This window comes from Rhinolophus sinicus, linkage group LG06 (genome assembly GCF_036562045.2).
Source record: "Rhinolophus sinicus isolate RSC01 linkage group LG06, ASM3656204v1, whole genome shotgun sequence".
NCBI classification, from domain to species: domain Eukaryota; kingdom Metazoa; phylum Chordata; class Mammalia; order Chiroptera; family Rhinolophidae; genus Rhinolophus; species Rhinolophus sinicus.
This window is the reverse complement of record NC_133756.1, coordinates 127,315,836-127,338,464: the sequence shown is the minus strand read 5'-3', so window position 1 is coordinate 127,338,464 and position 22,629 is coordinate 127,315,836. Positions and strand designations below refer to the sequence as shown.

The following is a 22,629-nucleotide window of genomic DNA, read 5'->3' as shown; positions in this document are numbered from 1 at the left end:
GTAGAGTGGATCGCGGAGGCAGAGGAGGCAGGCCTGGGGCATGAGGTCGCCGGCGCCCGGCTGGCCAATGGCTGCGGGCTGAGCGGGGCCCCTCCCGCGGGGCGGGGGCCTGGAGGGCGGGCGGGCGGAGCGCGCTGCGAGCGAGCTCGGGTACCAGCGCTGCCGCATCCCAGCCGTGCTCCCGCACCCGCTGCCAGCCCACCGCTCAGCTCCCGCCCCTGCAGCCGCTCGGCGGCCTCCCGGCTAGGCCTGGCAGGTCCAGTCGGGTGGGTGAGGGGCGGCGGCGGGGATGGGGGATGGCTCTGCTAGGTCTCGCCTGGGTGGATTAGGAGCCGGGCGCTGGACTCAGGTCAGACCCCGAGGTTAGGGTGCTGACCTGCGCTCTGAACACCCCAGAGGGGCCTGTGATGGAGTAGGGGCAGGAATGGGGTCGCGGCACTAGAACTGCGCCCTGACCCGGTCGAGAAGGGGGCAGGGCTCGAACCTGCTGAACCCAGTGGCTGGGATGGGCCGGAGGCTGTTAGCATAAGAAACCCTGGTTCGGTTGCTCCGTGAGGGAGGGGTCATTACTGGGAGAAGGGGCTAAACTCAGCCTGTGCACCAGGATGAGCGTGGGGGTACTGAAGGGATCAGGGCGCAGGAGCGCGGGGCTGGACCCGGAGGGTGCTTCTCTGTCCAGGGGAGCTGCGTCCTGGGGCACTCAGTTTCGTCCCATCTGAGGGTGGGGGCGGAGAAGAAGGGAGTCGGGGGCTGGCGGGGACTTAGAGTGCCCAGGGCGGCGGGGCGGGGCGACGAGGCTGGCGAGGGGGTGGTCGGCGCGCTCTGACCGTGTTCCGGGACGCAGGCAGTGGCAGTGGCAGCGACATTGGGCGCAGAGCGGAGATGCGGCGGTTTGGGAACACCCTGCTGTGCCTGCTGCTGGCGGCGGCGGTCCCCACGGCCCCCGCGCCGGCTCCGACAGCGACGTCGGCTCCCGTCGAGCCCGGCCCAGCTCTCAGCTACCCGCAGGAGGAGGCCACCCTCAACGAGATGTTCCGCGAAGTGGAGGAACTGATGGAGGACACGCAGCACAAATTGCGCAGCGCGGTGGAGGAGGTGGGTGCGCCGGGAGGGCTCTGCGAAGCTCAAGGCTGGGGAGAGCCGGGGCGGGAGAAAACAGTGCTCTGACCGCTGGCTAGGGTCCTCGATTCCGCAAAAGGGCTGGGAAGGGTCGGCAGCAGATTCGGAGTGATCTGGAGGCAGCACGGGGTTATCCCAACTCCCACCTCGTTCTGCGTTGCTGCCAAAAGATTTGGATCTGAGCCTGTCCTCCTAGCGCTTCTGGCTGGATCCACTCACCGGCAGCCAGCCCGGGTCACCACCTGTCTGCAGGCTGCCGACCACCACCAGGCAATTTTCTTCCGGTGTGCAGTTGGCCTTCCTCTGTTGTAAGCGGATGCTTGCAAGGCCCTGATATTCCAGCGCATGGTTTTGCAGAGAGGCTGAGGAAGCCCCAGGCATCTCAAGTTCTAGCTTGTCCGTTGGGCTTTGAGCTTGTGCCATCTCCCCAAGACACAGTTAGGATGCCATGTGGGAAACAAGAAACCTGAGCTTTGCTGGTCTTCTGACTGGAATTCCCCCAATGCCATGTGGGGCAGAGAAGGAAAACCAGAATCCTGAATCTCAGCAGTGTGCATTTGCAGAGGGTGGAAGGTAGTAGGAGGGGTCATGTGAAAGACACCCCACCTCCATCCCTAGAATGCTCCTCCTCTGCCACTCATTAGCAAAGGACATTGGGCAAATCCCTTAACATCTTTTACCTCAGTTTCTTGTGGGAATTAAATGCCACGATGTGTGTGGGCACCTGGCATATAATAGGTGTGCAATATATAGCAACTGGTAGTATCAGATACCAGGTACCTAGGTACAACTTTGCCTGGCTTCTTTCTTTTATCACCTCCCAGGTCCAAACACTGTGAGTGGCATCCTCTATGGTGGTCACCCAAGCATCGCCAGGGCTGCCTAGCCAGGAGGTGCAGCTGGCCCAGTTCTCCTACTCAGGTGTGGGGAGCTTTCCCTGATGCCTGGGGTGGGTGGGCATAGTCACTGTTGAGCCTGGCTGCAGCCTGTCTTTACAGAGAAGGAGTCGGTGAGAGACCAGATAGATAGCCAAGATTTTGGGTCTGGTGTCTCCACATCCATTTGGATAAAGCCTTCAATGCTGGCTCTGGTCTACCAGAAGTTGCTTTCTTCCCCCACCCTTGTGTAGTTTGGAGATATATCCCCTTCCATTCCATAACAGTCAACCTGGAGTTTTCAGTGAAGGGGACACTGAATTGGGAGGTAGTTACATGGGCAACTGTACCTGAACATCCACTGTATGGGCCAGATTCCAAAATCAACGGACTTTCTATTTCCTGTGAGAGCACAAGAATCATGACATGGAACAATTAAAGAGGGATGGGACTCAGTGAAGCCCCACTGTCTCTTAACTCTGCACCTTCAAATTATATCGAGGTTTTGATGCTTCTGGTTCCAAGGCAGGTCATCTGCTTTCCTTCTCTGGGTTCCAGGGCTTCCCCTCCTGCACACAGATTCCCAGTGAGACTGACAGGGTCATTGCCATATTATTATGCAGTGTGAACTTGCCCATGCAGCATGGTGGTCGGATGGTAGCCCTTAGTGAGGGCGATGAGGGAGCAGCAGGGACGCTTCAGGCTTTTCATTGATTAGAGCAGTTAGGGGCCTCGTGGACCTTAGTGGTAGGGTCCACTCGATGGGAATTGTCCAATGTGACTGCCTGGGCCTCAGCCTTCCTCCCTCCAGACATGGCTCTACTTCACTTGTGCATATGGGCTAACTGAAGTTTGTCATCAGGGGAGACATTGGCAACACCACTACCCTACTCAGTGGTTGTTTCCCAAAGAGTGTCCTCACCAGCTGTGGGGCCAGGTTGAGAAAGGCAGAATACCTGTGGCAGGAGAACGGATGTGGGAACCATCGTTCCTTTAACCCATCCCAGCTCTGCCACTTACTAGCTGTGGGATCCAGGCTCTGAAATGGAGGAATGTCTACCCCTTAGGGTAAAGGAGAGCATGAAATGAAAGGATGCAAGTAAAGCAAGTTATCCGGCTGTCTAAAATAAGGTTGAGTAAAATTGGTTTAAGTTGGCCCCCGATGAGGTGGTTGTAAGGATTACAGGAGATTGTTGGTTCTCAATAAATAATGGCTGTCATTATCATCATATTAATAGTACTAGTATGAATAATAACAAAGAACCATCGATGTCCATTATATAATAGATTCTCAATCGATTGTGGCTATTAGTATTGTTTTTTAAAGAGACTGCCAAGAAGGCCTCTTAAATCTCATAAACACAGGACAGTTGCTATTTACTTGTTGTCCCGGGTAAGAACCAAAAAGAACAGGACCAGATGTATTAATTGTTTACATAGTTGCATCATGAATCTGCTTTCAAGTAACTTCCTGACATTTTAAATATTCCAGCTGACTCAAGCTGTTGAGTCTTCTAAGGGGGAAAGATGAAGTTAACTCTACTTGTAGAATGGTTATTGGGGGCAGCAAATCTTCAAATAATATAGTCCAGGCTGTTCCTATTTTCCTGTCTTATTATTCATTATGTTACCGATAAATGTATTTTGAAGACAAAGCCACTCTCCTCCCTTTCTTCCCTCCTCCTCTCCCCCGCATCGCCACATCTGTAACTGGCATATTTTTTAAATGTTCTTATCACCTCCCATATTCCTAGGAAGGACCCCAATACCAAGCCTGGATTTATCTCTCCAATTTTTCCTACTGTGCCCCTTTAACAGACACACAGATTCAAGCAACCATAAATGCCACTTTTAATAAATTCACATTCCTCCTCTATGAAACAAGTCCTACTGCTTCAGGCTTAAGTTTTTCTTGCTAGTGGCAGTAATAGTTGTGGTTGAAATTTCCATTGTAAACTGTACTTTTAGCTTGCGGTGCCTTTAAGGAACTGTTAGCTCATTCTGTTGAAATAACCACAGGTTAAGAGAGGGAGGTTTTTATAAAAAGACTATCTGCTCAGCCCAAAGCACACTCTAGATTTGATAACTTGTCAATTATTTGAAAGCCAAACCTGAGGATACAGATTCCCATGGGAATTTTAAAAACATTAAAACATTCCTGTCTCCTTCTGGATAATAACCTCTCCAGCAGCTGCCGTCTCCTAATCTTTTCCAGCTCTATTTTTTCTATCACTAAACATGCCAGGCTTTCTTGCTTACAAAAATAAATACATACATACATACATACATACATACATACATACATACATACATAAATTGTCCTTTTCTTGCCCAGCCTGTCTTTTATCTTAACTCCATTCCATTTATTCTCCATTTTGTTAAATATTCCAACACCTAATATCTGCTCTTTCCACTTCTACCTAAACATTACTCAGCAAACCAACTTCTAAAACTGCTCTCTCCGTGGCTTGATTGGTCCTTCTAGACTTGTTTGGAGACTTTATCCCCTAGAAGTCCCCTCCCCAGATATAACTTCCTCCCCCCAGACTTGGTTCCAGCCGGTCGCCTGACTGGATTCTCTTCTTCCTTCTCTGGACTCTGTATTATTTCCCAACTAGTGAGAACTTGCTGCAACTCCCCGTTGCCAGGCGCAGAGATTCTTACCTGGGAGCAAGTGGAAGGGAGGGAATACCTCAGAATCATCTGAAAAGCTCGTTGATATCCCGGGTCCCACCCCCAGAAAGTCTAACGTGGCAGGTCTGGTGAGGGATCCACATATATGAAGTTTTGGGCCTACCTGCTGTACCCTCCTGGCTGAGAACCAGGACAGTGCCCTCTACTTTAGAACTGCCCCCTGGATCTCCTGCCGGTCCTTCTGTACTTCACCATCCATCATGTTATCCTGTGACCAGCAGGGGCCCTCTGCTTTTGCCACCACACACACCATTCTCATCCAGGTTGCCGCAGCTTTGCCCCCTTCTATGCTCCTGTCTTTCCAAATCCTACCCATCCTTCAGACCAGCCCAATCAAGCCTCCTCCCCCTCCTGGGAACCTTTCTCCTCTCTTCTTTGAACTCCTGACTGGCTTCTGGAAACCAGCATAGTTATCTTCAAACTTGTTTCTGTGGGGCTCTCCTATCTCCCCAGTAAAAGCAAGGGCGGAATTATGCTAAGGGCAGAATGGAATTAAGATAAAAAACAGGACGGACAAGACAAGGACAATTTATTTATTTGTTTGTTTTTATAAGCAAGAAAGCCTGGCATGTTTAGTGATAGAAAAGATTGAGCTGGAAAAGAGTAGGAGACTGCAGATGCTGGAGAGGTTATTATCACATATCGTGTTTCCCCAAAAATAAGACCTAGCCAGACCATCAGTCTAATATGTCTTTTGGAGCAAAACTTAATATAAGACCCGGTATTATACATTATATTATATTATATTATATTATATTATATTATATTATATTATATTATGTAAGACTGGGTCTTATAGTAAAATAAGACCGGGTGTTATATTAATTTTTGCTCCAAAAGACACATTAGAGCTGATGTTCCAGCTAGGTCTTATTTTCGGGGAAACACAATAATTTGGAGCTAGACTGTCACGAGTTCTAATCCAAGCTTTGCCACTTACTACCAATGTGATGACTTGATACAGATCCCTTCACCTCTCTCATCTCGTTTTATTCATCTGCAAAATGAGGGTAGAACACCTTCCTCATAGGGTTACTCTGAATATTCAAGGAGAGAAGGTAGGTGTCTGGTGCTGTGGCTCAGACATTAACACTCACCTTGCAGGGAGGTTGTGAGATTTATGGCTGTAATACATGCAAAACATTTAGGACGATGTCTTGTCCTAGTTGATACTCAGTTAATGGGACCTATCATTATTAGCATTATTTGTAATCACAGAAGAGGAAACAAGAAGGAGTTCTTTTTTCTAAAGGACTCTGATTTGTATCAAGAGAAAATAATTTTGCTCATTTAATTCATTGATTTACTAGATGGAGGCAGAAGAAGCTGCTGGTAAAACGTCAGAAGTGAACCTGGCAAACTTACCTCCCAGCTATCACAATGAAACCAACACGGAATCGAAGGTTGGAAATAATACCATCCATGTGCATCGAGAAATTCACAAGGTAAGGGCGGTCGTGGCCAGCACTTTCTCCGCTCTATAGCACCCAGTCCCATTCGAGAAGTAAGGTCTTGTTTACATATTTGATACACAAGCCAAAAATACAAATGAGGAGGGCAAAATACAGATGAAAAACCAGAGGGAGTGAGGGAACTGTCTAAAGGGAGAAATATGTATCAAAAATCTAACTTGCTCTTTCGTTTAAGCAATAAATTTAACTCTAGGCTTCCTGCCAGCCCAACTGCAAAGGAATGTTCAGGGATTTTTATCATTTGAAAAAAGGAAGCAAACAATGGTCTACAGAGATGCTTTCCTAGTAGTGAACTTGAGGAACTTATCTCGTAGGTTTTTATGTATGTTTCTGTAGAGTGAAATAGCTGTGGAGTCCATGTTGTGATAAGTACAGCTTCACTGTTTCCTTAGAAGGAACTCAAACGTGATACACTTTGTCTTCAGAAGGGAAAGCAAGATTCATTATTCATTACTTCACTGGTTATCCATTCAAAATTCTATAGCGGAGTTTTTCCAACCGACCCCATGTCTAAGTGTCTACGATTAGGCATGAGGAGCAAGCAGGTTCGTTCCAGATCTGACTTGAAGAAGAAAACACTGCAAATTTAGAGGAATGTAGCATTAGCCTGCCTCTAGGCTGAGATGTCTCCAATGTGATTTTGAGAGGACCCTAAGGGCAAACTATGTAAGCTGTGTTCTCTTGAAGAGAGTCTGCTGTGCACACATTCAGGGTCATTTACAGAGGCTATAGAGTTGACATTCTTTTGTGACCGTCCAGGAGCTTGACCTCGGATCTCATCTCAACTCCTACACTATGTAAGGCCATAATAGTTTTCACAAAAGAGCCCAACTTTTATTCGAGTGCTCAGGTAATGACTTGTTGAAACAATAGCATTCCTGTGCCATAGAGCATATAGGGGTCAATTTTCATGGGCCATTGCCTTGAGTATAAAGTAGCCTTTGTGTGGCGCTTCTCCCACTGCATACTGAGGAGCCCCGCTTCAGAGGGTACCCCGCCCCCAGATAAATGAATGAGTGGCCTGCTGAACAGAATCCTTTAGCGTTGTTCATCTGAAGACTGGAGAATGTTTCCGAAAGTGATTATTTTATTCTTGTCAAAACCAATATTAAGTCATCCCTTGTGACAGTGATGAGCCAACAGATCCGGCTGTTTCTTAAAGGTGCTCCTTGTGGCTGTCAGAACATGTAAGTGTGAATCCTCCCAGTAACTGTGTGGTTTTGAAAAATTGTTTACATTTCATCACCCATCTGACCACATTTTTGAAGTAGGGATATCAGCATCTACATTACAGTATCGTGAGGGTCAAATAACCTAAAGTATATGAGAGTTCGTTGTAAACTATAAAGTGCTATCCTACAGCAAGTTGTTATTACTATTGTTAGTATGGTACAGTTGTGTTATCAGCCCGGTGTTGGGGTTCTCAGCTGGGTTCTGTGGAGCCCTGTCCTGTGCAATGCTTCATGAAGGAGAAGCTCTTTCATGAAGAGCCTCATGTTTGGAAAATATCGTGTGTGTTTGTCCTCCTGTAGATACAAAAATGCACATTGCTATTGATATAATAAAGACTGAGAAGTCCTGCAACCAATATGTACAAGACTGTAGAATTTAAAAAAAAAATATAACATTGGTTAATCTTGTAAAAATCTGGCACAGAGGGAGAAGACATCGTCTCTGCTGGGGAGAGGAATTATTTGGATAAAAATTTTAAAGTATGTTGACGAAGACATGATCTTTATCTCCTTAGAAATGGAATTTGATCCACTACTGAAAAGTAGGCTAAGAGTTTCCACTTTGTTCTGGCTGCAAGTTCCTGTGATAGTTAGAGCTGCCAGGAACTTTAAAGATCATCCAGAAATGAGAAAATTGTGAATCAGAGAAGAGAAATGACTTGTTCCACATTATGAAGTAAACGGTTGTTGGCAGCTGAGCCAGGGCTCAAAGATCACAGATCTCCTAGCTCCTGGGCCGCAACATTTCTGTTCTTTATCATCAACCCAAACCTTAGACACGGCTTTTAGTACAGAGTCTTGATGGGGCAGGAATGGCCAGGGTTTCATGTCACGATTCTAAGGCTTAGCTCCAAGATGCCTGCTCCTGGTGACAGAACCAGAGGCAGAGATAGCAGCTAGAGATATTGGGCCAAATCTCCCCTTGTACTTAAGCACTTTCTTGATGAAACAAAACAGTTCACCAGAATCAGGAGTGGGGCAGCTGTAGCTAAAACCTGCTTGCTTCTCATGAAAAATGTTCAATTAGATACCCAGACCTGGAGTTGAAAAGAAAGTTGACCTTAAGTTTCAAGTGATGAGCCCGAAGGACGATAAAAATAGCTAACACTGAATATTTGCTAGGTGACAGGCCCTGTGCTGAGTGCTTTACACAGACTGTCTCATGCCTGCACATAGCATCCCTGTGAGGCAGACTCTGTTATATCTATTATCGCTGCTCAGAGGAGAAGCTGTTCATCTGAGGGCTGCTGGTGGAACTCAGAGAGAAAAGGGGGAGTGGGCAGTCTTTCTGCTTTACTGGATACCCCTGCTTCAGAAAATAGAACAAACAAACTTGTGGGATTTGCCCATAATTCCTTCTATTTCACATTCACTGTACCTGTTCTCTAGATCACCAACAACCAGACTGGACAAACGGTCTTTTCAGAGACAGTGATCACGTCTGTGGGAGAGGAAGACAAAAGGAGCCACGTGAGTTGTCATCTCCCCTGCGCTCACACCCCAAGGCACACACACTTTTGAGCACCCTGCCCAGGGTGACCCTGGCTTCAGACCATGGGCAGGAGGTGACTGACTCTCAGGCACCTCTCCTGCCTCGTTGCTGCCAAGATTCCCTGATTCTTCCATTTCTGACCAGACCGATGCTATGTGGTAACAGGCTCTGCCTCCACGCACTTTGCATCAGAAATAACAGAGGAATTCAATTCAGTTATTTGCATGGCTCCATCTCAGCCTTGAAAGGGGAACAAGGAAGGACCAGGTGCATTGACTGGGGACCCTGGCCGCAGGATCTGGTGCATCTGACTGTGGAATGCCCTAAAGCCTCTGGCCTCCCCCATGCCTGGTATAATTTCAGCCCTGGTCAGGCAGTTTGAGAGCAAAAACCTTAAGTGGAACCCAGTGACCTAAGGGGAAAAAGGTACCCTCTCATTCCAGGCTTCATACTCTGTCTTCCTGTGATTGATTGTGCCTGCTTCTCAGTTATCTGTTGCTTAGTCCAGAGGAAGATGGTTTTTATAGAATTAGAAAGTCCTAAAGTTGGAATAGATGTCATTTTATAGAAAGAAGACCTAGACACAGGTCAGGGATGACCCAATCAGGGTCACCGGTCTCCATACTCCCAGACCAGAGGTGACTCAACTGTACTTTATCCTCTCAAAGAGGTAGCTAGCTTTAGAAGCAGATGTCCGACGAGGAGTGGACCAGGTGACTGCCCCGCGTCACGGTAGGCAGTAAAAATGTGCCTCCTCTGTGGGGAGTGCAAGGACCAGCCTCCTTGTTCCCAGGTGCCTTATAGAAACTCCTGATTACACGGTTGTCCCCTCTGAGGTGCAAAATGCATCCCTGGCCTTCCAAGGGGATCAAGGAGTTTTCCTCTTCTCTTTTAGCCTTATTTCAGAGAGAGAACCAATCTATCCATAATAGTTAGGGAGGTGATATTGACATGGTTCGTAATCGGTTCTTTTTGCTTGTTGTTGGTACATTGCTTAGACACTTGCTGAAGGCTGAGGGCTCCGTTTGGTCTTTTGTGATGCTGGTCTACCATTCAAGGGCTCCGGGGGTGAGTGGGGGCAAACCGTGTGGTGAAATGGAAAGAGCCCTAACGGCAGAGGCTGGAAGCATGAGTTTGTCACTTCAAAGTGGGTCACCTCCATTTCCCCATGATTCTCAAAATCTCTCCCAACTCTGAAAGTACAGAAGCCTTTGAAACAAAAACCGGATTGACTAAAATCAGGAGGGAAGAGAGGCCAGCTTCTGAAGGTGGGAAGAGAAAGAGGGAAGCAAAACCGAAAACCAGACAAATAGCCATAGGGTACAGTCTTGGTAGCGAGAAGGAAAAGCTTCCGGGTATTCCAGATTTATGTCTCTGTTTGGGGCCCCATGAGGGAAGGAAAGCAGGGCCTGAGCAGAAGCCATGGAATGGGAAGAGCAGAGGAAACAGAACTCGTAGGGCTGTGAATTAGAAAGAAAAGCTGTTGTCCTCAAGTTAAGAAAAATGAAAAAGTGTATGATTGCACGTTGATAGAGGTTTGCTCTGGGGAGCCTCCCAGTGCCGAGAGCACAACTGAACCTGCTGGAGGCCCCGCTGCACACATGACCTGCAACATTCACATCCTGTGCTCTGTCCTCTACCCCCAGTGAGGTGATTGTGTCAGGCTTTGAGCCCCAGAGTGGGGGAACTGAGGCTCTGAGAGTGGTGGGCGGGGGAGAGACAAGAGCTCAAAGCTGCCTGCACGTGTGTGCTGCAGCCGGCGAGTTCATGCCAGCTTTCCCGAGTGTGCATGGCCGTGTGTGTGTCCGTGCTTCAGGCTCCGCTGGGAGGCCCAGAACCTCCACACCTGCCCACGCAATCTCACAGGTCCATCACCGTGTGATACAGGATACACATGCGGCATCCTTGTGCAGTGCATGATTTGAACCCCTGTATACATGTTCCTGAGAATACAGGAGGTGGATGAAGAGAGAGATCCAAGAAACCCAGAAGGTAGAGACTCACCAAGTTTTTCTTGATTCCTGCTCAAGCTATTAACTCACTCGGTTTGTCTATGAGAATAAATTCCAATTTGACTGGCTAGAAGGGAGACCGGGGGCATCTGATGCTTGACTTGCCGGTGTTTGGAGAATCCCCCGGGTCTTTAGAGAACAGACTGGAGACCTTTCAAGCCACCTGTGAAAACGATGTCATGTTCAGAAATGATGGTCTGTGTACCAGACCATTGTCAGAGTGGTTTGCCAAGAGTCAGAGAAGCAAGATCTAGTTTCAGATGCCCACAGAATTCTTCCATGCGACTGCTCTTTGGTTCCTGGGTCCCCATGGACCTAACTTAATTGAAGGGTGGCTCAAGGGTCATCTTTACAGAGATGTGGAGCTCCTTTTTCTGAGTCGCAAGCTATAAAGGCTAGATTGCCTTCGAAGGAACGTGAACGGTTGAACATTATCACAACTATCCCATTCTATAGTTTTATAATGGAATGATTTTTACAGTTGGCTCTGAAATGCATGACGTGCTGCAGAAACTTTCTCTTACATGGAAAAGGGAGATTTGCCATTCAAAAGGACAAAATCATATACTGTTCAAACTTTCAAATTACTGTAAACAGGGGCCAGATTTTCAGGATTTAAAATTCCCAGATGAATTCAATTAAAAATAATCACCAAGCACTCCCCCCCTATTTTCCTTTCTTCAAATGCCCGTATGTGTATTAATATGTATGGTAACCCGAGGAGGCCCATGGAAAATTACAGACAGTAACACTATACGCCTGTCTAGAAAACTTAGCACTGTGTGCAAGGTTTTGGTCTGTTTTTACATTCAAATGCGAAAGGGGAAAAGGACATTGCGGCTTGTTATTTCACCTGAGTGCACCGGCGCTGCTGATAGGGTCTGACGTCTTTCTGTGAAGCTTTTGTGCAGAGCCCCCGGCCTGTCTCCCTTCACGGGCCAATGGGTGGCTGACTGATGTGGTGCTACTTTTGTGCAGGGTCAGGTTCAGAGGAAAGTGGTGTGTTGGACGCTAGAGAGCAGACAAGCCATTATGCATCAGTGGGCAGCTTTTATTTATAGCTTTGTGTCCCCAAATATGAAGAATCTGGCCCAATTAGCCAAGACACCATTTTGAAGGGACATGTCCTCTAATTCAAATACAGCTCACGGCTACCTAGCTCGGCACATCCTGCCTTTGTTGTCTTTTCTGTTTTCACAGGAGAATGTGATCTAAAAGAGTAGGTCCATTTGTTTTTCCAGCGGAATGTACCTTGTTTGAACGTATAGGTTCAATTACATTACAACCAACTCCCAGATCTTGGTCAAAACTTCTGAGGCCCCGAGTAGACAAATTTTACTCCCCAAATCATCCAGATATTAGCAATTGGAGTGACTTCCTTGTCCCAGGAATGACCAGGGCTGACAGCGCCTTTTTGACCTGACCCAGTGGACTGTGTACAGTGACAATGGAATTCTCTACAAGTGTGAACCCAATGCCTTCTCTGTTGTGAGGATGCTTGTCACTTGTGTTGACGACTGGGAGAAGTGGGAAGGGAAACTGGGGCTGCACCTCTCAGGACTCCTATGTTGGTTTCCTAGTGAACTGAAAGCGTCCTGTCACTGCAAAGCCCAGGGGGACCCAGCCAGCGTGTGGGAGGAGCAAGGGTGTCCGATGACTGCCTTCTCGGTGAGGCTGCAGGTTCTTCCTTGCCCCAAGGTGTTCATTCATCACAGAATGAACACAGGTGGGGTACCGGCTTTGTTTGCTCCCTATGCCCTGATTTCTGAGCTGGAGTTGTCCTTATCAACTTAATGGAATTGCAGAGGGCACCATGCTGACATGGCCTTGGGGGTTTATTTTAACAGAAGTGCACTAGGGGAGGGCTTGGGCCTGTTACAGAAACTCAGTCAGTTACCAAAGTCCCTCCCTCCTGCAGAGTCCTACTGGATGGAGGGAGGCGGAAGTGGCCAAGTCCCAGGAAATGCAGCCCTTCCCTGTCTGTCATTCTCTCAGTCTGGAGGCAGAATACGGAAGTCTGAACCAAGTGGGAAGCCAGCCTGGGGTCAAACCCTGCCCTGACCCTGACAAGCTTTATCCTCTATGATTTCTTTCTGTATCAAATGGGGTAGTAATCTCCGGTTCACAAAATGGGGTGAGGATCTAATAACTGCAAGGTTTCTAAAAGCTCTTTGTGTAAGGCTCACTGTATTGAAAAGTAATTAAAACTGGGTTCTAATTGGCTTCTCCCCTGGTTCCCAGCAACCTACTGCCAAAAGAATGAATGCCTGGGAGCTGAGCATATGTTCAAGGGCCCCACAGGCCTTTTTTCCTTGATGGTGTTCAGCCTTGGGCTGAGTTCTCCAGAGCCCTGCCTCCCTCTCTAAGTCAGGCGATGCTCTGTGTTCCTAGCCGCAAGGTTGACTCACCTGCTTGCTGTTCTTATCCTTGTAAGTCAGGGTGTTGGGAATAGAAACAGAGGGAAGGATGGGCCATAATAGACGACAAGAAGAATAGGTGGTGGTCAGGAGCTGACAAGTTCCAGGCTGGGCCTCAGGTTGGCAGATGCCTACTGGTTTCTACAGAAAACATCAGACTTGGGGTTCTAAGAGTAATGCCATAGTCTTGTGTGAATGTACATTTCCACAGTCCGATAACTGGACACTTAGGTACATTTGTGTTTCTAGATTTATATTTTGAGTTGAGTGTGTGATTTCTGGCCCAGTATAAGGCCCTCATGGCTTAATCCAGTAGGGAAAACTTACAGGGAAAATTGAAGCGCTCTGGATCATTCTGAGAAATTATTAACTAATCCTCAAGTAAAGAAAGTTCATGTGGGTGAGCGATTTTTAAGGAGTAGGCATTTCTTTTTGAGCTATAACCTGGCTATATTAAATTGTACTTTTCTTCACCTAATATCCTTCAAGAAGGAATTCTTAAATATACATGATTCTACATCCAAAATCAAAATATTGTGAAGTTAGTGAGTTTCCTATAGGTTGGTATAAAAGGATGTCTTCAATAAAATGTTAAGTGAAAAAAAGCACCTGCAGAGCAACATATATACAAATATACCTTATATATACACTACATAAAAATATCTCATTTTGAGAGAAAAGGATGCATAAAAAAGCTTGGCAAAATATACACTGAATCATTCATAGTAGGTATCTCTGGAGGAATTGAAATTTGCAGCTACTTTTATCGATTTCTGTATTTTTGAATGTTTTAAAGAGAGCTTACAAACAATTTTGCTGCGAACCTCTATCTATAGTTTTGAACGACTTTGCAAGTATTTGTATTGTATAAATACTGGAAATTAAGTTGCTAAGTCTAAGGGTGTGCATATCTAAAATTCTGAGAGTTGCTACCAAATTTTCCTCCAGAAAAGTTGTACTAATTTTACTCTTAGCAGCAATTTCTGAGACTGTATGTCACCAGCCCTTCCCTGTAGTGGGTATTCCGGTGGGTGATCATTTACGTTTATGTTTCTTTGATTGTTAGTAAGGTCCAGGGGAACGGCTGTTTGAGAATTGTAAGTTGGTAGCAAACACAGAGTGTTCCACAGATTGATCTTATTCCTTCTTCCCTTTTTCAGGGAGAAAGGTCAGTGTTGTATTCCTGGTGGTTCCCAAGACCAGATTAGGGAGGTGTGAAGTTCCAGTGGGAGCTGAATGTTCCGTGTCCACAGGAGGTAGCAGATGGGCCACCTCACACCAAGGAGTAGGTGATGGTGACACGCAGGCCTCTGCCTCCACCCTTGTAAACACAAAAAAACAGGCATGGTGTTTCCTTCCTTCTTCCCTGACCTCCACAAACACCCCAAACACACACCTCCTGGTAGGAGAAGCACTTCAGTCCAGTGGCTGAGGGCTCGAGCACAGGCAGATTGAGTTCAAACTGCACTTCTATTGCTTATGAGCTGGGTGAATTTGATTAAATTCCTCAACTGCTCTAAGTCTTAGCTTCCCCATAGGTACACTGGGGTTAATAAAAACCCCTTCCAGATGGTGTTGTCATGAGGATAAAGTAAAATAATCCTCGTTAAAAAAAACACTGCCCAATGCCTAGAACACGAGAGTAAGCCGTCGGTAAGTGTCAGCCTCTTGTTCTTATTATTTGATTCCCCCCAAACCATGGCTATCAAAATTCCTAGTATTAATTATTCAACTCAATAATTTATTTGCACATTCATTGAGCACTGACTGTTTGGTAGATAAATGTAAAAGATAGTCACTAATGTCAGAGAGCACCCAGGCTAGTAGAGGACCAAAAAAAAATTAAATAGGTCACTACAATGTGGATTCATATTTCCTAAGCAGAGGTTGTACAGGGCGTGGTAGGAGCACTGTATGGGCACCAGCTCAGGTAGCCAGGGAAGATTGTCGGGAGGTAATTCTTCATGGTCTCTGGCTCATTTTTTAAAAAGAGGCACTAATTGCCCTATTCCAGACTATCTTTTCAAGCATGTTTGTATAGCAAGCAGCCTTGGAGGACAGAGATTGCTCTCCCTCCTTGGCAGAGGGCAGGTGTGCATGCAGTCCATTATAAATGCTGTGAGTTCTGTCGGCTTGACATTCCTTGTCTGTGAGGCACACTCACTGCATGCACAGCATCCACCTGGGCCCCTCCACATTGTTGCATGGGACTAGGGGGGAAGGGGACTGTCACACACATGAAGCTCTTGCTGCTTCTGTGCTGTCAGCAGTAACGTCCTTTGTCTCTGATCCAGGAGTCTCATGTCTTCTGCTGGCATCCATGAAGCCGTGGAAGGCTCACTTGTCACCTTGCAAGTAAAATCTCAGACCCTTTGCACTTCTTGGCAGGCTTCCTGGAAGAGGTGGCCCTTGAGCTGTAGTTTAAATGATGTCTAGGAATTCTCAGTTGTGGGGAGGAAGGGTATTCTTTGCAGAAGTCTTCTTTGTTCAAAGTCAAGGAGGCATGCGGAAATAAGAACATGTTTGAGGAACACTATGTAGTTTAGAATACCAGAGTTGGGGAGTAGGGGGTGATGTACTTGAGGGACAGCAGATGAAGCTGGGGAGAGGCAGGAATTAGATCAGAAAGGGCTTTGAGAGCTCAGCTAAGGAGTTAGAAATACATGCTGCGTTAGGAACATATCCTGCATCTGAAATGCTTTAATGTGCCCTATACTGTTTCATAGTGTATTGAGGCTATGCACAGTCCCCAGAGCAGAGTCAGGAAAACGTGGTTTGGATGGCAGAGACATTGGTGGGACAGGGATTTGCTGAATTCTGCTGAAGTTCAAGTCCTTTATGCCCCACAAAAAGCCTGGCTTCGGGGCTCGGAATCTGGAAACTTTTAGTTAGAAATGGAACACTCTGCTTTTGCTTGGTGCCAATAGGGAGGCCACATAAGTGATAGTGATTGAACTTGAAATCTCATTAGGCTGATGGCTGCAGAACGAGCCAATTTCTGTGGTTTCTCAGTAGCCTGGGGCTGAAGCGCTCCCCTGTGCAGCGCTGTGTCTGTCCACTGCTATCAGGACCTGCGGATCCTTCCAGACCAGCCTGGAAAACATCCACCACGGAGGCCTTTGCGTCCTGCCTGTAAGATACGTGGCCCTGACCTTCCTTGATCTTTGGCATTGTTCTGAAACACGCACAAAGCTCGCCAGTCCATTTTGTGTGGTTTTTAAAATAACATAAAGACCACAATATTCCCTCATTTGGTCACTGTGACTCAGAAAGTGACCAGATTAACCAACCCCTCTCCAAACCTGCCTCTTTCTCATGTTGAGGGTTAATCCTGGGAACAATTCAGACCAACCAGTCAGTGCTGTGATGTGACTGAGTGCTCAATAATAGTTAATGACCTAATGACAATAGTAATAATAGATGATGATGAAGGTAAGAACTGCCATTTATGGGGCCCTTGTTGTGTGCCAGGCACTGTGCTTGGGATCTGACCAGCTTCCTCTCACATAATCCGCATGACAACTATACAAAGCAGATACCCTATTGACCCATTTTGTAGGTGAAATAACTGAGGCTCAGAGAAGTTATACAACAGAGCTAGGTGGCAGAGCCTATACTAAAAGACAAAAACCAAACAAATCATTTACATCTTATCGATTCCAAAACTTCCAAAACCCGTGTTCTTAATGGAACTTTTTAAAAATTGTGGTTCAATATATATAACATAAAATTTACCACCTCAACCATTTTTAAGCATACAGTTCAGTAGTAAGTACATTCACAACCAATCTCTTTTCATTTTGCAGAACTAAAACACTACACCCATTAAATAGTAAATCCCTACTGCCTCTCCCGTCTGCCCTTGGCAACCACCTTTCTACTTTCTGTCTCTATGAATTTGACTATCCTAGGTGCCTCATATAAATGCAATCATACAGTATTTGTCTCTTTGTGACTGGCTTCTTTTACTTTGCATAATCTCCGAGGTTGATCCGTGTTGTAGCATGTGTCAGAATTTCCTTCCTTTTTAAGGCTGAACAATATTCCATTGTATGTGTGTATATATCACATTTTGTTTCCATCCTTCCATTGATGGACAATTGGGTTGTTTCCACCTCTTGGCTACTGTGAATAATACTGCTATGAATATGCACATGCAACTATCTCTTTGAGTCCCTGATTTCAATTCTTTGGGGTGTATACCTAGAAATGGAATTGCTGGATCATATCATAATTCTATTTTTAATTTTTTGAGAAACTGCCATACTGTTTTCCGCAGTGGCTGCACCATTGTACATTCCCACCAGTGGAGCATGAGTTGGGACATTTTTTTACCTCTTAGTTTCCATGACTGTAGGAACTAGGGACTCAAGGTCCCAAACATGAGCTGGAGGGCGGTAGAAAAATCCCCAGGCTGTGCCACCTTTGGTCCAAGCAGGGTCTTCTCAGCCTGTCCCAGCGGTTGCCTGTGCACTAACCAGAGGTTCTCACCGATACCCTAGCCTCCAACCAACGTGCTGAAAACTGCCCCAGGCTGGGGGTACACAGGCTCAAGCTGCATCTTGGAGATTCATCTTTAGGATCCAAAAATGTCTTTTTTTCACCATTAGGAATCTATTCCCCTCTGCCCCCTACTTTATGAGATCCCCCACCATGGTCTCCTAGAGGAATCCCACAGGCTCCAGGAGCACCCCACTTCCCTGTCAGTGCTTTGCAGACCCTAAGGAGCGAAGGTGGAAACTCTGGCCCCAGAAAGAGGGTTTTGTGGTGGTAGCAGTGGGTTTTTAATTCCCACCAGTGGTAGGGACGGCTGCCAGTGGGGAGGGCCAGAAGACAGTGCCAGGAGAGGCCTTCATCCTTTTCCTCTTCTGGGGTCAAAGCCAGAGTCAGTGGAAGGGAACTAGATCAGGATGGGGGTTCAGGATGGAGAGGGATGTGTTTAATACTCTCAGGGAATTTACAGTCATGCCCCAAATCTGGTGAGCTGAGCTGATCTCCTAAATCAGGAAGGAACTTCTACTCTTGGTGCCATCCCCAGCAGACTGTAGGAAAAATGATGGATGGGGATTGAGTCATCTATGTGTTTGCCCAGATCTCATCATTCTGTCTAGACCTGCCGTCAGTTTCATTTTTCACCTATACCTCCTGGAAGAGAAAGAATAAACAAGACATCTGGGTAAGTTTTAGGGAGCACAGTGCAGTGGGATTCAGAGTCCAAAATGCCATAGTTTAGAATCCCCGCTCCTTGGACATCTTCTCTTAGTGCTCTGAGCCCTGGTTCCTGCTCTATGAAAGGACAATGTAGTGACTTCCCCAAAGCAAGTGTTTTAGAAGTAGCAGTGTATGGAAAGTACCTGGCACTTAATTGATGCTCAATAAATGTAAATTCTCCTTTCTGACCTAATTTCCTGGACCCTTGAGAGCAGGCAATAGTAATTTACTGAATATGAATATGATAAATCAGTAAATATGTTTATTTTGTTGTAAAGTTGCTGTAGCTTGAAACACGGTAACTGAGAAAGTTTCTCAGGTGATGGTGGCTATGCTGCTAGACCAACCACGAAAAAGCCGTGTGTGTGAAGACAGGCCTCCTCCCATAGATAAAGTAAAGCAGTATTTCACTGAGTCATAGAATTATAAATGGCAGAATTCACAGGGTCCTTAGAGCGCCTGTAGACCAGGGATGAAAACATGTGGCACTCACAATGCTATCCCCCCACCGCTGTGCCTATGGCAGACATCATTAATCAATTGCAGTTCTTTCTTAATGAGCCCAGGTAGAACCTCAGAACTTGAGACAACACAGCACCTCAAGCAGGCACTGGTAATCAATTGGAAGAGCATTATATTTGAGGTCCATTTCTTATCCCTGCTCCACCCCAAACCTCTCATTTTACAGATGAGAAAACAGATGGTGGGGGGGACATAATTTTCCCCAAATCATGCAGCTATTAGTGTTGGGACCTCATGTCCAGTTAATTTCAATATTTAATACACTTTGGACCTGGAGTTCCCTGTTGAGGAAGCAGAGTCTAGGTGCCACCATTTCTGTGACATTTCATACAATTAGTAACAGGGAAGACGTTCTGCCTAATGCTGAGAAAGATGGTGAAGACCAGTGGGGAGGGGTCTTCTCGGGCCCAGGATGCAAAACCAGAAGTTCATAAAGTGGTGGCCAGGAGAAGTGTCTAAAAGACTGTGAGCCCTGAGAAGGCAGGGACTTTGTTGTGTTGGTCTCTGTATCGACACAGGGTAGACACTTAGTAGCTGAATGGACAAATTTATGGATGACCAAGGAGTAAATTGGGAAGTCTAAACAGAAGCAGAAATCCTTGAGGATAAGAGTCAGCAAAGAGCTGCAAATATGAAGATGAGTTTCATTTGCTTGAAAAATGATTTTCTCTGTGTTTTCCTTGCATTCATTCGTTCATTTACATCACTGAACACCTACCGTTTGTTGGGCTGTATACCAGGTGTTTTCACATGTTTTATTTTCTAAGCCTTATAGTACTGAGAAGCAAATATTTTATAGATGAGGACACTGGCGTTTAGAGAAGTTAAAGTCATGGTAGATGGTTGAATGGCAGAACTGAATTGAATATGAACCCAGATATAAATTTTGGCCTTTGCAATAAAAATATTTATTTCTGATAGAAAAAGTCATGGAAATGTACAGTCATAATTCTGGGTGGTTTTGAAGAGGTTATCATGAATCTTCAACCATCTGGTTACGTTTCTGTCATTTATATCAAGTCATTAAACACCCTTGGGCCCAAATGCCCAAAATGAAAAACCAATAAACACAGGGATCTTTCCCTCCGAGGGATGGCAGAGTTTTGGGGTCTCTGGAAGAGGACATAAGAAGAGGGTGATTAGGAAACTGGGAGTCTCTCACCCACTTTCATTTGCTCTCGCCAGTGATCAAGTACGAGACCTCCTGCCACTGAAGAGGGATCTAAATCACTGAAGAGGAGTGTGTTAAGTGGGTAGCATGTGTCCATATCTGAAAAAGTTGGCCACTGGAGCATTTCAGTGATGTGATGTGGAAAATACAGCCACGGGAAATAGCCTGAATTTTCCAGAGCCTCATAATTCAGGGCCTCCCTGAAGAGGAAGCAGGTACAAAAGGCAAAGAGCCCAGTGCCTCATGAGTAGTGGTCAGGATGGAAGACATCCTGGCTGGAAGATGGAGGAAGGCCTGTGCCCCAGGCCATTGGGTCCTTCGCTGGCTCAAGGTGGGCAGAGGCCAGCAGACTCCATCTTTCTCAAGCCCTGGAAGCAGCAGAACTTAGGCTCAGCCCCACATGTACAAGTTTCCCACCCAGCACACTCTTGCTTTTTTCATGCTTCCGGGATCCTGCTTTTCCCAGTGATGTCTGCCGGGCCTTCCTTCCCCAGAGAGAACACACACCCTGTAGCAGAAAGGCCAAATCAAAGGCCCATACTCACACTCAATGCCTACCTTGGCTCCCTCCGCCTGACAGCTTTGCTAGGATTTGGAGGCTGAGAAAAAGGAAAGAGAACTAATATTCATTGAGCATCTACTATGTGCCAGATAATGTGTGACCATGTCATGTATGCTCTTTTCCTTAATCTTACCACACCCACCTAAAATAGGCCTTACTTGTCTTGCTTTAAAGAAAAGGAAACACAGAGTGACTTGCCAAGGTCATACAGTTAGTACGTGGCAAAGTTGGAATTTGGAAATAAGTCTGACTCCAAAGCCTATTCCTACTGTGTAACACTACCTTACAAAAGGGCCAGGTGGGAAAGTCACTAATAGTCATTGAATGACTGGTACATGCCATGGTATGTGGACACCATACCACTTATTACCCTTAATCTGGCAACCTCATTGGTTGGGTTTTATCATTCCCATTTTACAGATGAGAAAACTGAGGCCCAGTAATGTTAAATGACTTACACAGGCTTGCCCAGTAAGGAGGACTTGGGGAGCTCACCATGGGGGAGTGGGTCCTCTCTATAGCCTGTGGTCTGGGTCTTGGCTTGGGGAGCTGGAGATACCAGGTGGTGTGGGTGGCTTCCTCGGTGCTAGTGCCTCAATGGGCGGTATTGGGATCACCTTGATGATGGGTGGCTCCAGGGTGTCTGGCTATGCCCAGACCACCTTCAGTATACCACTGCACACAGCTGAAGCTTTCCATGTTCCCTGCCATCCCACCAAGGTGAAGCAAATAAGACGTGGCTGCTTGTGAGCAAAATGAGGCCAAGTCATGTTTTTCCACGCCTGAAACATATTAAAGCTTTTTCCAGGATCATTAACATAAATGGTTCAACTTGAAAGGTTTAACAATTCCACAAGCCCCTTTTTTAGTCCTCACTGTGTTAGGACTTTGTGGGCAGTGCTGCTGGGGACAGAAAGAATGATTGCTGAGAGCAGGAAAAAGGCCAGGAATGAGGGGTTTGGGAGCTCATTTGAGGCCCAGGGTGAACGCCAGGCTAGTTCCCCAACCCAGCAGCCTGGCAATGGGCTGGGAAAGTGACTTTTTTATGCAAAATGGAAAACAACTTTGTTTGTTTTGCTTTAAATATTCTTCTTTTCACATTTTTTAAAAAGGAATTCTTTGAGATGTATTTTTAAAAGTGCCATAGATTGGAGGCACTAAAGCAGTGATTCTTAACCTTGGCTATGCATTCAAGTCACCTTCTTTACCTGGATAGAAATGCACCCTTTTTACTAACTGTTAACTTAAAGCAGCCCTTCCTCCCATCTTCAATATGGGCAACAAACCCCAGTATTACGAGCAGTACCTTTGTTATAAGAGCAATCACAGATATTTTCATATTCTTTTACTGTTGTTGCTGATGTCTTTAAATAGCACTTATGTTCCACTACTTAGAATTAAGATCATTGTCAGACTGCCAGTAAATCTCACTATTCAGAGTATGGGTAAAGAAGCCCATAAAACACTGATCTCAAAATATTTTCTAACTCTATTCCAGTGCAATCATTTTTCTTGGTATTCTTGTGTTTTTCTTTATTCATCTAAATGCATTATTCTGAACAGGGGCCTAGGGGCTTCATTTAGCTGCCATGGGAGTCCATGGCACAAAAAGGGTTAAGACTCCTGTTTTAAAAGAAGGCCAGTGGTCAGTGCCCACATGGGGGCCTCTTGATCATTCAGGTGTAGACAGGGCCTCTCAGGCAGACGGAGGTTGTTAAAGGGGATCCGTCCATTGCATTCCCCGGAGTGGAATACCCTGCCCCCCGTTGTATAGGAGACTCGATTCCCAGTTTCCCCGGGGATGTCCGCCTCCATTCAGGTGGTTAGAATCCTAAGGATGGGAAGACGCA

The 22,629-nt window shown here is 46.2% G+C and overlaps 1 protein-coding gene across 5 annotated transcripts in view; it reads left to right on the top strand.

Annotated features, from left to right (window-relative positions):
* The window catches only part of DKK3 (dickkopf WNT signaling pathway inhibitor 3), a 44,273-nt gene that overhangs the window by 464 nt on the left and 21,180 nt on the right, over nucleotides 1–22,629 (top strand). For 2 of the 5 annotated variants that reach the window (XM_074335997.1, XM_019729295.2), the window contains exons 2-4: nucleotides 845–1,095; nucleotides 5,999–6,133; nucleotides 8,782–8,862. In XM_074335997.1, the coding sequence (XP_074192098.1) occupies nucleotides 845–1,095; nucleotides 5,999–6,133; nucleotides 8,782–8,862 (467 nt within the window). Of the gene's footprint in view, nucleotides 1–126; nucleotides 350–844; nucleotides 1,096–5,998; nucleotides 6,134–8,781; nucleotides 8,863–22,629 lie in introns of those variants that run through there. The other 3 variants (XM_074335998.1, XM_019729302.2, XM_019729311.2) reach the window with 3 other exon arrangements.